General features: G+C 41.1%; 1 protein-coding gene across 1 annotated transcript; it reads right to left on the reverse strand.

The window, feature by feature from the left end:
* Positions 1-11,055: 11,055 nt before the first annotated feature.
* Positions 11,056-14,103, reverse strand: lsm3 (LSM3 homolog, U6 small nuclear RNA and mRNA degradation associated). The gene is made up of 4 exons (XM_023997353.1): positions 14,001-14,103; positions 12,986-13,096; positions 12,492-12,587; positions 11,056-11,632 (listed from the first exon to the last, which is right to left on the reverse strand). Exons 1-4 carry the CDS (start codon positions 14,019-14,021, stop codon positions 11,552-11,554), a joined length of 309 nt encoding a protein of 102 aa, XP_023853121.1. The 5' UTR covers positions 14,022-14,103; the 3' UTR covers positions 11,056-11,551.
* Positions 14,104-14,674: the final 571 nt, after the last annotated feature.

Below are 14,674 nucleotides of genomic sequence, written 5' to 3' on the forward strand. Positions count from 1 at the left end.
ACCATCCACACACACACAACACACAACACACACACAACACACCAACACACACAACACACACACACGCTGCACAGTCGTAACACTTCTCAAATGCACGCGCAGAGTCTGATGTAGACGTTATTGCCACATTATTTAGATAGGCAACTTTATTTCAGAAGGCTAGCTTACTGACTAGAGTCACTGTTCCCCTCCAGCATCAATGATAGGAGACACTTATAAAACCTTTAAAAGGCCTGAGCTTGAGTTTCAAACCAAAGCTCAAAACGGTACTAAGCGGCCTGTTTAGACTGTACCTAGTTCTATGACTAGCAAGTGTGACAACCAGCAGCACGGCATACACTTGGTTATTGTCAACCAAGCAGACACGCTCACACCTTGGTTATTGTCAACAGCGCAGCACGCTACATTGGTATTTTGTCAACGCAGCAGCACGCTACATTGGTGTATTGTCAACGCAGCACCGCTACATTGGTTCTTGTCAAGCAGCAGCAGCTATACGATTGGTTCATTGCTCAACCCAGCAGCACGCTACTCTTGGTTATTGTCAAACCAGGCAGCACGCTACATTGGTTGTCAACCAGCAGCACGGCTACATTGGTTATTGGTCAAACCAGCAAGCACGCTACATGGTATGTATTGTCAACCAGTCTAGCACGCTACATTGTTGTCAAGCATACATGGTTGTAAGACGCTACATTGTCCCGCAACACAGTAGCACACAGCACGCTACATGGATTGCACAGGATTTGCTACAATAAAGTTATCAACCTCTGCAATCGCTACTTCTATTTGATTTAGATATGATCCACCAGCCAGCTACGCTACCCATATAGTTATTGTCAACCAGCAGCAACGACTACATTGTTGATTGTCAACCAGACGCAGCTTACATTGGTTATTGTTTCAACAATGCAGCACGGCTACATTGGATTCATTGTCAAACCAGCAGCACGCTACATTGGTTATTGTCAACCAGCAGCAGCCTACATTGGCTTTGATTGTCAACCAGCAGCACGCTACATTGAGTGTCAACCAGCAGCACGCTACATTGGTTATTTGTCAACCAGCCAAGCACGCTACCATTGGTTATTGTCAACAGCAGCACGCTTACATTGGAGTTGTCAACCAGCAGCACGCTACATTGGTTATTGTCAACCAGCAGCACGCTACATTGGTTGATTGTCAAACCAGCAGCACGCTTACATTGTGTTTTGTCAACCAGCAGCACGCTACATTGGTATTGTCAACCAGCAGCACGCTACATTGGTTTTATTGTCAAGCAGCCAGCCGCGTACCATTGGTTGTCACACCAGCAGCACCTACATTGGTTATTGTCTAACCAGCAGCACGCCTACATTGGTTATTACGTTCAACCAGCAGCACGCTCACATTGGTTATTGTCAACCAGCAGCACGCTACAATGGTTATTGTCAACCAACAGCACGCTACATTGGTTGTCAGCACAGCTATCTGATTTGTCAACCAGCAGCACGCACTACATTGGATTGTCAACCAACAGCCACGCTACATTAGTTGATCCAACCACGCATCAGCAACGCTACATTGGTTGTCAACCAGCAGCACGCTACATTGAGTGTCAACCAGCACACGACCTTAGCATTGGTTGATTGGCAAACCAAGCAGCACGTCTACATTGGTTGTCAAACCAGGCAGCACGCTACATTGAGTGTCAAACCACGCTATCACGCACTACATTCGGCTTATTGTCAACCACAGAACGCTTACATTGGTTATTGTTCAAGCCAAGTCACACGCTACATTGGCGTTTTGTCAACCAAGCAGACCGCTACAGTGGAGTTCGACAGCCGCTCGTTATTGTCAAACCGAGCAGCAACGCTACACTTTGGTTATTGTCAACCAACAGCACGCCCTACATTGGTTAATCCTGACCTCACACAGCCAGCTCACGCATACATTTGGTTTATTGTCAACCAGCAGCACCGCTACATTGGTTATGTCAACCAGCAGCACGCTACATTGGTTGTCAACCAAGCAGCACGCTACATTGGTTGTCAACCAGCAGCACGCTACATTGGTTTTGTCAACCAGGCAGCACGCTACATTGGTTAAATTGTCAACAGCAGCACGCTACATTGGGTTGTCAACCAGCAGCACGCTAACGATTTGCGATTTGTTCAACCAGCAGGCACCAGCTGCAGTTGCGTTTTGTCGAACCAGCAGCACACGCTACATTGGTTATTGTCAACCAGCAGCACGCTACATTGGACCAACACACAATAACATACAAATTCCAAGTATTGTTTTATTTAACTAGGCAAGTCGGTTAAGAACAAATTCATATTTACAATGATGGCCTACCCCAGCCAAACCCGGAYGATGCTGGGCCAATTGTGCGCCACACTGTAGGACTCCCAATCACGGTCGGYTGTGATGCAGCCTGGATTCAAACCACTRTAGTGACACCTCTTGCACTGAGATGCAGTGCCTTAGACCCCTGCGCCACTCGGGAGCTATATCAGATAGACTATGTGAAAAATGATTAGAAGCAGGTCTATGAAGAGAACTGAGTTATATTTGGGATGCAATCTCACATAAATGGATGTGTTGACAGTAAATCTGCCAATGCTCGTTGACATGGTGGTGAGGTGAGAGAATGGCTTTATACCGGCTAGCCAGGAGATTGTGGTGATGGATAGCTACAAACCTATTTGCAATATAAAAAAACGATGTGCAATATACGGTATTTGGGGACACCATTAACATAAAGTACACTGGCATGCACAGCATGGGGCTTTTGGTTTATGTCAGTGATAATGTTTTGGGATTGTGTTGTTTTTCAAACAGTTCGTAGTAAATTCCTTCTGGTTATTATCGTAAATATCCACCATTAGGCCTAGACTTTTTGGAATAGATAAAATTGTTGTTGTGCAAGAAGCTGGTTACATGCATATTATCCAACCACACGACATAGACCACAAACACAAAACCAGACTGGCTTTTTTTGCTTTCTCCAGTTCCTTCTGTTGTTAGTCACTACAGTATATTGTTTTGATTGGTTAATTATTTTTGAAAAAGCAGTTTAATTCAAAACTCACCTTGAAAGTTTAATGAACATATAAATCACCTTGAGAGAGACACAGTTTAATAAACAAATCACCTTGAGAGAGACACAGTATAAATCAACCACATGAAATCATGGTCAGTTTCAGGACACCACAGTAGCCCTTTAAATACAGACAGACCCAAACGATTTGATTCCAACCTTTTACAAGTAAATAAACTTTATAGAATTCCTTTGGTTGAGTTCCTAAGGCTACTGGCAGTCTGGTTTAACTCATTCCAGATTTCCATTTTACATAACAAAGTTTGTTAGATGCCTAACACATTGTAACGTAGTAAATGGTGAAGCTGGTTGAGARAATGCCAAGAGTGTGCAAAGCTGTCATCAAGGCAAAGGGTGGCTACTTTGACGAATCTAAAATATATTTTGATTTGTTTAACACTTTTTTTGGTTACTACATGATTCCATATGTGTTATTTCATAGTTTTGACATCTTCACTATTATTCTACAATGTAGAAAATAGTAAAACAATTAAGAAAAACCCTTGAATGAGTAGGTGTGTCCAATATATGATTGGATGTATAGACATTATGGACAGTATGTTGATAGAATATTTAGTATATCTGTAGAATACATAGGATAGAATACTATATATACAGCAATAGTTGAATAGGATGGCATTGACTGGAATACAGTGTATACTGTGTATATGAAATGGATAAAATAGTATGTAAACATTATTAAAGTGACCAGTGTTCCATTATTAAAGGGACCAGTGTTCCATTATTAAAGGGACCAGTTGGTTCCATTATTAAAGGTCAGTGCATTAGGGCCAGTGTATTCCATTATTAAAGCCAGTGTTCACCTTTATGCAGTGTTCCATTATTAAAGTGGACCAGTGTTTCCATATTAAAGGGACCAGTGTTCCATTATTAAAGGGACCAGTGTTCCATTATTAAAGTGACCAGTTTCCATTATTAAAGGGAGCCAGTTTGTTCCATGTTCTATTTACAGTAGGGCAGCAGCCTCTAAGTTGCAGGGTTCAGTAACCGGATGGTAGCCGGCTAGTAACAGTGACTAAAGTTCAGGGCAGGGTACTGGGCGGAGGCTGGCTAGTGGTGACTATTTAACAGTCTGATGGCCTTGAGATAGAAGCTGTTTTTCAGTCTCTCTGTCCCAGCTTTGATGCACCTGTACTGACCTCGCCTACTGGATGGTAGCGGATTGAACAGGCTGTGGCTCGAGTGGCTGAGGTCTTTGATTATCTTCTTGGCCTTCCTGTGACACCAGGTGCTGTAGATATCCTGGACGGGAGGCACTCTCTCAATTCAATTCTATTTCAATTCAAGGGGCTTTATTGGTATGGGAAACATATGTTAACATTGCCAAAGCAGACTCTCTCTCTCCCTCTCACTCTCTCTCTCATTCTCTGTCTCTCTCTCTCTCTCTCTCTCATTCTCTCTTTATATTCACCCACTCAAAAAAGACAGCCATAAGTTAGTTGAATTCCCAATGTGTTATCATTATGCTTTCAATTATCCAAAAGGACAACCAAATTCCAATGGAAAAACAATGTCTGGTTTTTGGTTTAGTTGTCACCCAAATGTCTATCACTGTGCTTTCAACCATTTAAAAGCACAGTGAAGTTCAAATGTCAGATATTTAGTTTATTTATACAAYAGATAAATGTGATATCACTGTGGTACTTCATCTATGAAGATAAAACACCAGGTAAAAAAAACCTAGGTGTCATTTTAGTTTTCTGAACATTAGGAATGTGACTAAAATAGCTTTATACCACCTGAGAAACATTGCCAAAGTATGGCCCTTTCTGTCTCCGGCTGATACAGAGAGACTCATCCATGCTTTTATTACAAGCAGGTTTGACTACTGTAATTCTCTCCTGTCTGGTCTACCAAAGAAATCAYTGGTCAGCTGCAAAACATACAGAATGATGYAGCATGGGTACTGATCAAGACCAGACGGAGAGCACACATTACACCAGGTTCACACATTATACATTACACTGTGGTTAAGGTCTCTGCATTAGCTGCCTGTGAGTTTTATAATYCATTTTAAGATTCTTCTATTGGTTTTTAAGTCAATCCACGATTGTGCAACCCAATACATGTCAGATGTGCTTTTAAGTGATGTACCCAATAGGTCCCTCAGGGTCCTCTGGCACTGGCCTTTTAACTATCCCAAAGCCTAGGACCAAGAGGCATGGAGAGACAGCATTTAGTTATTATGCCCCCTGCCTCTGGAATAGTCTGCCAGATAACCTGAGGGGGGCCGAAACTGTGGACATGTTTAAAAGAGATCTTAAAACACACCTTTTTAGTTTTGCTTTTCCTTAGGGTGCTTTTTAGTCATTCAGTTTTTATTGATATTCTTCAGTTTATCTTCTTATGTTTGTTGTGTAGTAAATTTATTCCATTTTTATTTTCATTGTTTTTATTTGTTTTTTCTTGTGAAGAACATTGTGTTGCATTTCACGTCTGAAATGTGCTAAATAAATAAAGCTTGATTTGATTTGAATAGCAGGACCAAATGACCTGGATTGCATTTGAGATTACATTAAATGTACATGGTGCAAATATCAACATTTGAAGGATATTTATCTTCTGCTTGGATAGTTCCAAATGTGCCACTGACTTAGTTTGTCTTTAATCTACAAATGAATCATTGAGATGTTGTATTCACGTCTCCATCTCATCCTAAAATCTAAGTTGAAGTATAGGACTAAATCAAATAGAATTTTAAATGCACTTTAAATATAGTTTTATTTGATTTAATCCTATTCTTTAACTTAGATTTTTTGATTGAGATGGAGACGTGAATCCAACATATCAATGATTAATTTGTAGACAAACTGGAATTAAAGCCAGACTAAGTCAGTGGCTCAGATGGAACTATCCAATCAGAAGATACATCTCCTTCAATTGTTGATATCTGGTTGCGTTGACAACCAAACACAATTCAATATCACTCAATATCATTACCTTTTAAATCAACCAGAGCTGGAAGCACTAGGCCTATTGTACTGTCTACGTTTAGTTCGATTTGCAACTGCTATACAGGCCTAAATAGCATCATTGATGATTGATAAAGTACGGTCACATTTCATTTGCTCTGTTAAACCTACCCTCCGGAATGACTTCAATAGCAACAGTAAATCTATTTAGTTTTTAAGTGGAGATCTATAAACAATCATTCTCACATTTGCACATTGGTAATAGTCAGTGACAAATATCATAGCAGGGCTTGGTTAAAACCTTAGATGGGAGAGCAAAGGGTAGCTGTAGAGAGATTTAAAAAATTCTGAAAGTGAATATAACATTGCATTTCAGTTTTTGTAAAGGTACAAATTCAACATACGTTAAAGAAGGTTTGTCTATGTTGAAATATGGTTACCACACATTCAAATCCAATGTGTTTTCCACATAGATTCCAGTTTTGCCCAGTGGGAGAGGTTATTGTTTCTGTGGGAGTATTATTATTTTATGAATAATTAACTGACTGGGATTTTATTTATTCCCAGAATGCATCACAAGGACACACAGAGAGAGACGCTATGGGTAATACATTGTTATCTTCAAAATAAGTTGCCTTTCATCTCTAAACCAGTGGCCAGCCATATCAATGAAGACAGACAGACAGACAGACGGCTACTGTACGAAAGAGGATATACATTTAGTAGCCTACTAGTTTTCCACTCTCTCTGACTGTACTGTAAAGTATTGTTACAGTACCTACTGCACAGTCACAGTGACCCTATTCGCCATATAGCGCACTACTTTTGACCAGGGCCCTATGAGTCGGTCCCCATGGGACCTGGTCAAAGGTAGTGCACTATAGGGAACAGGGTGCCATTTGTAACACAGCTATAAATCAGACATTTTAAATAAACCTGGTAAATGTCCTAAACTCCTAAGGCCATTCCTGTTGTTGTTGTGGTCGGCTGAATTGGCATCACTGCTCACGTGGCCCTTTCTCCTGCAACTGTCCTCTCTCGCTCTCTCTCGCTCTCTCGCTCTCTCTCTCTCTCTCGTTATATAATCTGCCAGGTTTAACAACATATTTGCAATATGAAGTGACACACCCACAAAGGGGGAGAACCATGAAAAATACAAATCACTCTTATCTCAATAGAACTACAATCTATTTCACTTGTTTTTGCAATGTAACATGTTCCCATCGCCAATAAAACCCTTGAACTGAATTGAAATGAGAGAGAGATGTAACATGTTCCCATCGCCAATAAAACCCTTGAACTGAATTAAAATGAGAGATGTCTTTATTTTCCCCTTTGTACTATTTGCACATAATATGACATTTGAAATGTCTTTATTCTTTTGGAACCTTTGTGAGTGTAATGTTTACTGTTCATTTTTATTGTTTATTTCACTTTTGTTTATTATCTACTTCACTTGCTTTGGCAATGTTAACATATGTTTCCCATGCCAATAAAGCCCCTTTGAATTGACATTGATAGAGAGACAGAGTTTATCCATGTCTGTGCATAGTAACAAATGCATTCACATAGTACCAGTGAATTCAGAGGTCATTATAACCCAATGATGCAGCCAAAGATACTATCCTACATGGCACCCTTTTCTCAGTGACTTGGACTGAAACAGGTGCCGGTACTCAATTTGGGTGCAGGAGCTCCACAATACTTTTCCGCCAACATTCTACAAGAGGAACAGGAGCTCAAGCAGTAGAACATTTSAAGTGCTGGTACGGTGAGCTCCTGCCCAAGTCAACCACTGCCTATTCTCTATATAGTGCACTACTTCACCAGGGCCCATAAGCTCTGGTCAAGATTAGTGCACTATACAGGGAATGGRGTGCCATTTGGGATGTGAACTAGGCTAATKTTGTCTTTACACAAGAAGACAGTGGAGTGAGTGTATCTGGTCGTACTGAAGCACAACTGGCAACGGGATAGAGAAAGATGGTTTCTTGGGATTTCACCCGGTGAGGTTCACATGCCTCACCACTGTATCAACCCAGGCCCCCGCCCAATCTCAGCTATATTCGGTGATAAACTGCTGTCACATGGTTATTATTAGTCTGTGGGAAGATGAGTTGGGTATRCRTCCCAAATGGSAMCMTATTCCCTTTATAGTRCACTACTTTTGACCGGGGCCCATAATGCTCTGGTCGGAAGGAGTTCACTTTATGGTGAATAGAGTGTCATTTGGGAYGCAGATTGGTCCTCCTGGCTGGAGAATAAGTTACTTTTCTATTCTCTAAAGAACAAACTGTCAGGGAGGGAACGCAAATATCTTGCATCTATTTTCGGAAAACATCGCTCCTCTACACTACTAATCACTGGTGGGCAGGCCTGTTGAGGGAATACTRTGATTCCTTATAGACAGGTGGATCTACAGGGTCGGGGTCTCAAGAGGTCATGTCTCAGAGTAGGAGTGCTGATCTAGGATCAGTTTTGCATTTAAGATCACAATGAATATACAGTCAATACTTGAACGGGAGGGGTGGGGGGCCTGATCATAGATCAGAAATCCTGCTCTGAGACACTAGATACATACTGTGCCTTCGGAAAGTATTCAGACAAATTTACTTTTTCCATTTTGTTACATTACAGCTCTATTCTAAAATTGATTTAAAACGTTTTTTTCATCATCAATATACACACAATACCCCATAATGACAAAACAAAAACAGTAATTTTTTTTTTTAAAAGCACATTTATCAAAAATAAAAAAACTCAAATATCACATTTACATAAGTATTCAGACCCTTTACTCAGTACTTTGTTGAAGCACCTTTGGCAGCGATTACAGCCTCGAGTCTTCTTGGGTACAAGCTTGGCACACCTGTTTTTGGGGAGTTTCTCCCATTCTTCTCTGCAGATCCTCTCAAGCTCTGTCAAGTTGGATGGGGAGAGTTGCTGCACAGCTATTTTCAGGTCTCTCCAGAGATGTTCAATTGGGTTCAAGTCCTGGCTATGGCTGGGCCACAAAGAGACTTAGAGACTTGTCCCGAAGCCACTCCTGTGTTGTCTTGGCTGGGTGCTTAGGGTCGTTATCCTGTTGGAAGGTGAACCTTTTCTCCAGTCTGAGGTCCTTCGCCCTCTGGAGCAGGTTTTCATCAAGGATCTCTCTGTACTTTACTCCGTTCATCTTTGCCTCGATCCTGACTAGTCTCCTAGTCCCTTCCGCTGAAAAACATCCCCACAGCATGATGCTGCCACCACCATGTTTCACCGTAGGGATGGTGCCAGGTTTCCTCCAGATGTGATGCTTGGCATTCAGGCCAAAGACTTCAATCTTGGTTTAATCAGATCAGAGAATCTTGTTTCTCATGGTCTGAGAGACATTTAGGTGTCTTTTGGCAAACTCTAAGCCGGCTGTCAGGCTCTAGASCTCTGTCAGAGTGACCCTCGGGTTATTGGTCACCTTCCTGACCAAGGCTCTTCTCCACCGACTGCAGTTTGGCCGGGTGGCCAGCTATAGGAAGAGTCTTGGTGGTTCCAAATTTCTATTTAAGAATGATGGAGGCCACTGTGTTCTTGTGGACCTTCAATGCTGCAGAATATTTTTGGTACCCTTCCCCAGATCTGTGCCTCATCACAATCCTGTCTCAGAGCTCAACGGACAATTCCTTCAACCTCATGGCTTGGGTTTTGCTGAGATGCACTGTCAACTGTGGGACCTTTATATAGACAGGTGTGTGCCTTTCCAAACCATGTCCAATCAATTGAATTTACCACAGGTGGACTCCAATCAAGTTGTAGAAACATCTCAAGGATGATCAATAGAAACAGGATGCACCTGAATACTTATGTAAATAAGGTATTTCTGTTTTTATTTTTATGAAATTTGCCTAAACCTGTTTTCGCATTGTCATTATGGGGCATTGTGTGTAGATTGATGGGTCATGGGGTCTGAATACTTCCTGAAGACACTGGTCTTGACCTCATCTCTGCACCTAATACAATATAACTGGAGTTTTTTGGTATTGTATCCATGTAGACACATTTAACATTTCAATTAAGTGTCAAATCAAATTGATTCATCAGGTCTGCCCAGTAACAGCAGTAGTCTTTATAGCCTGTCAAAACATAAGCCCAAGATAAATGCTCTGAACTTTGTCATCGTTCCACTTTGTCAAACTGCTTCGTTATTTCAGAGTCGTTTGTAACGTTTCTCTGTGGCTATTAGCATAGTTGGTTCAAAGGGAGATCAAAAGGAACTGATTGCCAGTCTGATTATATTTGTAATTATTTGATACTCAACTAATGTAATAATTGATACTCTGCAGCAAGCTACATGTGATTATTACAGAATTGAAATGCACCCAATTATTTGCCTTTTGAAATAATCCGATGGGGCACGTGTGAACATGAAAGATTGTTTATCGGAGTCTTAATGACAGCAGTCCTTTGCACACAAGATTTCACTCGTGGGGGGGGGGGTTGTTAACCCATGTGTTTGAATAGAGGCAGAATAAATATATTGAAGATGTCTACAAGAGTTCCTTACAAAAGAAAGCTAAATGCATTCTGTTTCATCCGCCTCTGCTATACAATGCATATTGAACAGGCACGCTCTCAAAGTGAAASTCTGCAAGTGCAGACTTCAGCCTGCTCCTCAAGTGGATTTTAAGTCAAAACAKAAATTTGCTATCTCCTCCACCCTAAGCAATGGAAAATTACAGAGGTGTGTGGCTGGTGAGACACTAGACGTGTAGAGGATGTGTTAATACTGCCATCTTGTGGTTCTAGTAGTAATGGAAAGCCTTCTCTGTGTGCCTTCCCTCCCCCTTGTGAATTTCAAAAATGAATGGACTGATAAAAACGTGCCATGAAAAATGCTATGCTTTAAAATTTGTATTCACTATACTATTTTTGACATTAATACATTTGATCATTCATATTAATACTATAACCTCCTTCAAAACGCTTTACAAGGTTGGTCGTAATTCATCTTTGTTGGTGACAATGTAGAATTTTTTTGCAAGGCGGAGAAAAAAAATACAGGACTCAAGTCTTAGCTTTATTAACATGGTTTTCCTTTTTGTATTCAAGTGACCATCAGACCGAACTTAATAACAAAATGACTACTGGAGCGTCTGACATGATTTCTTGTCTCAGCGTAGTTAACATGTTCATTACAAAAACATAAAAGCCCACAAACTTTGACAGAAACGCAAATACTGTGCAGTAGAGTGGAGCTTGTAAGATTAAAACAACMTAACATGTTGAGGAATAGACGTGGAATTTGGAACAATTTCAAACCTGAATGAAACCATTACCTTGGTTAATGCATTTAATTTTATGGGGTAATATCAATGTTTTACACAATTCCCAGAGCGATCTAACTAAAATACCAGGCCAAATAATACTTCTGCATTAACTTAAAAACCATTGGTCATTCAAAACTCACAAAAGGTAACGACTAAATAATTATTTGCGATTTGTCAACAAAACAATTTTTTATCCTTCAGGATCCAGGAAAGCAGCAGAACATGGTGAGCTGCTAGCCCACCCTGAGCGGAGGAGCTACCAAGACGACTCCGTCACCTCTCACAAACAACATGGGGATGTTCCTCTTCGTTGACTGAAAAATAGAAAACCACATGGATGGAATTACGTTGCCATCCTAAACCTTCTTTCAGCATTTCAGTGTTACATTCCTAGAGCTGTCTGAGCACCTCGTCGGGGATCCAGATATCTTGGTAAGAGGAGCGCCAGCACACTACCAACTATAAAGACACGTATTTAAACAATGCAGAATTTCATGAAAATAGATTTCAAATCGTAACTTCGACTTGGTTTGGAGATCCGTGACAAACAAGAACCCCAATTCCTTTTCTAGGGGTAATGAGTGTAAATGTTTTTACAAATACCTACAAATCACTTCTCCAGGGGGACATTTAACAACAGAAATAGACATTTCAGACACAACAGCTATTCTTGGGTTAGATCTCAGACACACAGTTGACAATGAAGGGACAAAAGCAGAGGGTGGTTGCCCTATCACTGATAGGACAATCTAGGTCCCACCTATGGTGCATCTCCTCTCAGTAGGGCATCTAGGGCCCCCCTATGGTGCATTTCCTCTCAGTAGGACAATCTAGGGCCCCCCTATGGTGCATCTCCTCTCAGTAGGGCATCTAGGGCCCCCCCTATGGTGCATTTCCTCTCAGTAGGACAATCTAGGGCCCAGCATGGTGCATTTCCTCTCAGTAGGACAATCTAGGGGCCCCCTATGGTGTAACTAGCCTGATTCAGCTTATCAACCAGATAATTATTAGAAACAGGTGTGCTAGATTAGGGTTGGAGTTAAAACCTACAGGAGGGCAAACCTCCAGGAACAGGGTTGGAAAACCCTTCACTAAAGTCTGAGACTTTAGGCCAAGCCCTGGTGTAGCCGAAATTTCTGCAGTTGAAAAGGTGGCGGAAGCCCTTTTTCATACCTTATAAATTTCTTCATACGTCTCCTCATCAATCTCTACTGTTGTCACCGTCTCCTCAACATCTCCCAAGATCATGTTCAAGTGCTGATCATAGGCCTGGAACAAAGATAAACCGCATTAGACGTATGCAGGCCTATAGTTTGGCGAGACAAGATGATAAAGCTCGCATTCAGGATGACAGCTGTACACAACATTAGAAACTAGGTGATTCGTGCCCTGAATGCTGATTTGCTGACAACCGTGGTATATCAAGGTATGATAAAACCTTTATTTTTAATGATCTAATTACGTTGATAAGCATTTTATAATAGCAATAAGGCACCTCAGGTTTTTGTGATATGGCCAATATACCATGGCTAAGGCCTTAGCGATGGTATATTGGACATATATCACATCCCCTTGTGCCTTATTGCTTAGACTACATCATTGTTCAAACATTTGTCAACATTTACAAAAGCAACCAAGATGATCACCACGGCCATACAACTACCTACGTTCAATCTGCCCCTGAGTTCTCGGTCGTTTCTCATCTTAACATATATCCTTTCATCCAAACTGAGCCTGATCAGATCCAGGGGCTCCTCCACTGTGTTGGTGGTCGTTTGCTGCAACACAAAAGCAACATGGGAAGGAAGTTGTTCACACTAGATATCGGTTTCATGCTAAATAGTAAGTTAGCTAGTTTTCATGGTTGTCAATAAGTAGCCTAACTACTGTTAGAATCACTTTTTAAGCATAGACTATAGATTTGAATACATTTAACGTTACAAGAACTCTGGGGGGGAAATGCAACGTCGTTGTATTTCGCGTAAATGTTCAACACCTAGCTTTGGTCCAGGGTGTTMGTGCGCTGGACTATATCTATTCAAACCCATTACCTTTACCTGGGGACCAGACGGTGAATTTCTAAATATACCGTCTGGAACATGACTGTGTTCTGGAAATGTGCCGCTAAGGTCCTCTACAAGCCGGAATGTTTAAAACCTAATATTTGCACGTACTCTGCCTATTGTCCATGGTGTTAATCCTTCAGCTACTCGACATTTTCTATAAAATATCTACAGTATCCAAAGTCGTTTACCCGAATTGTTATAGCACGTGCCTTTGTTCATGAGCAAAACATATTTGCCATAATCTTAGACCCGCGTTTTGAAGTTGGGTTAAGTTGCGTTACTTTCCGATGGATAATTTATCTCATTTCGACCAACACCACGGACAATCGGCAGAGTAAGTTTCAATATAATTSTATTCAACATTCGTGTCTGGTTAGCGAATTGACTAATATACAAGCTAGCTTGCTTGCTACGATTGATAGCGATGGCTGCTAATCACCATGCTAGCTAGCCACTGTTGCCTCCACAATTAAAACCCCCACCCATGTTTTTGCAATGATGCTGTTTGCGTAATCTACTGATACAAACCGGTGTACAAGTATATTTCTCTACTCGAGTATAAATAAATGTTTTGCACAGAGAAAGATTGACAATAAAACGTTTAGCTAACGCCAACCTGTTCAACTTCATCCGCCATTTTTGAACAGTTTCCCAGAATTCCTTGTGGTGAAKGGTATGTTCGATTTGTTCACGGAAGTAGACTGCGAAGCAAGTAGATTTACATGAGATGCACATGCAGAGTACCAGCGCTGCGTACATTCAGTATCCTACAAATGTAAATAATGTTGATTTCATTCATGGCGATTAATAATTGACCTACCTCAGCTCGACCCTGATAAACAATAAATAACAGTCAATCAATGCAAAAGCGCCCCGCAAAACCACGCAGATGGGTGCGTTCCAGAGTGTATCAGATTTGGGAGGTCGAAAGTTTTTTGAACGTGCGATTTTCCCAGCCTTTCATGTTATTATTAGCCTACTTTAGCTTTTGCCTTTTGTGTTATAGYCCGGTTGCGATATGTCGCGCATGTCCATGTGATTTGTGTCATTAGGTGGGTTTTCATGATTGCACACGTGACTGAAACCGAGATGCGATTTTTCCCGCATGTCYTCGCGACGCGGGAGAGAATCTAGAGCTGTTTCTGTGTAGAATGCAGGGATTAGTCATGCAACCGCAGTAGACTGCACTGCTCATCATCCTTCTCACCGATACCATCATCATACCGCGCTGCTGATAATTTAAGCAGGAKGACAAGAGTGTCTGGGAATTAATATATATTTTTATGTTAT

The sequence above is a fragment of the Salvelinus sp. IW2-2015 genome, linkage group LG11 (genome assembly GCF_002910315.2).
Source record: "Salvelinus sp. IW2-2015 linkage group LG11, ASM291031v2, whole genome shotgun sequence".
Lineage (NCBI taxonomy): Eukaryota > Metazoa > Chordata > Actinopteri > Salmoniformes > Salmonidae > Salvelinus > Salvelinus sp. IW2-2015.

Bases quoted from the DNA above. Each gene is read 5' to 3' on its own strand.
- lsm3 (XM_023997353.1), bottom strand. From the start codon at position 14,021: ATGGCGGATGAAGTTGAACAG. The intron at 13,097-14,000 runs GTTGGCGTTAGC...TTTGTGTTGCAG, and splicing joins TGGCGGATGAAGTTGAACAG to CAAACGACCACCAACACAGT. The intron at 12,588-12,985 runs GTAGGTAGTTGT...TCTTTGTTCCAG, and splicing joins AACTCAGGGGCAGATTGAAC to GCCTATGATCAGCACTTGAA.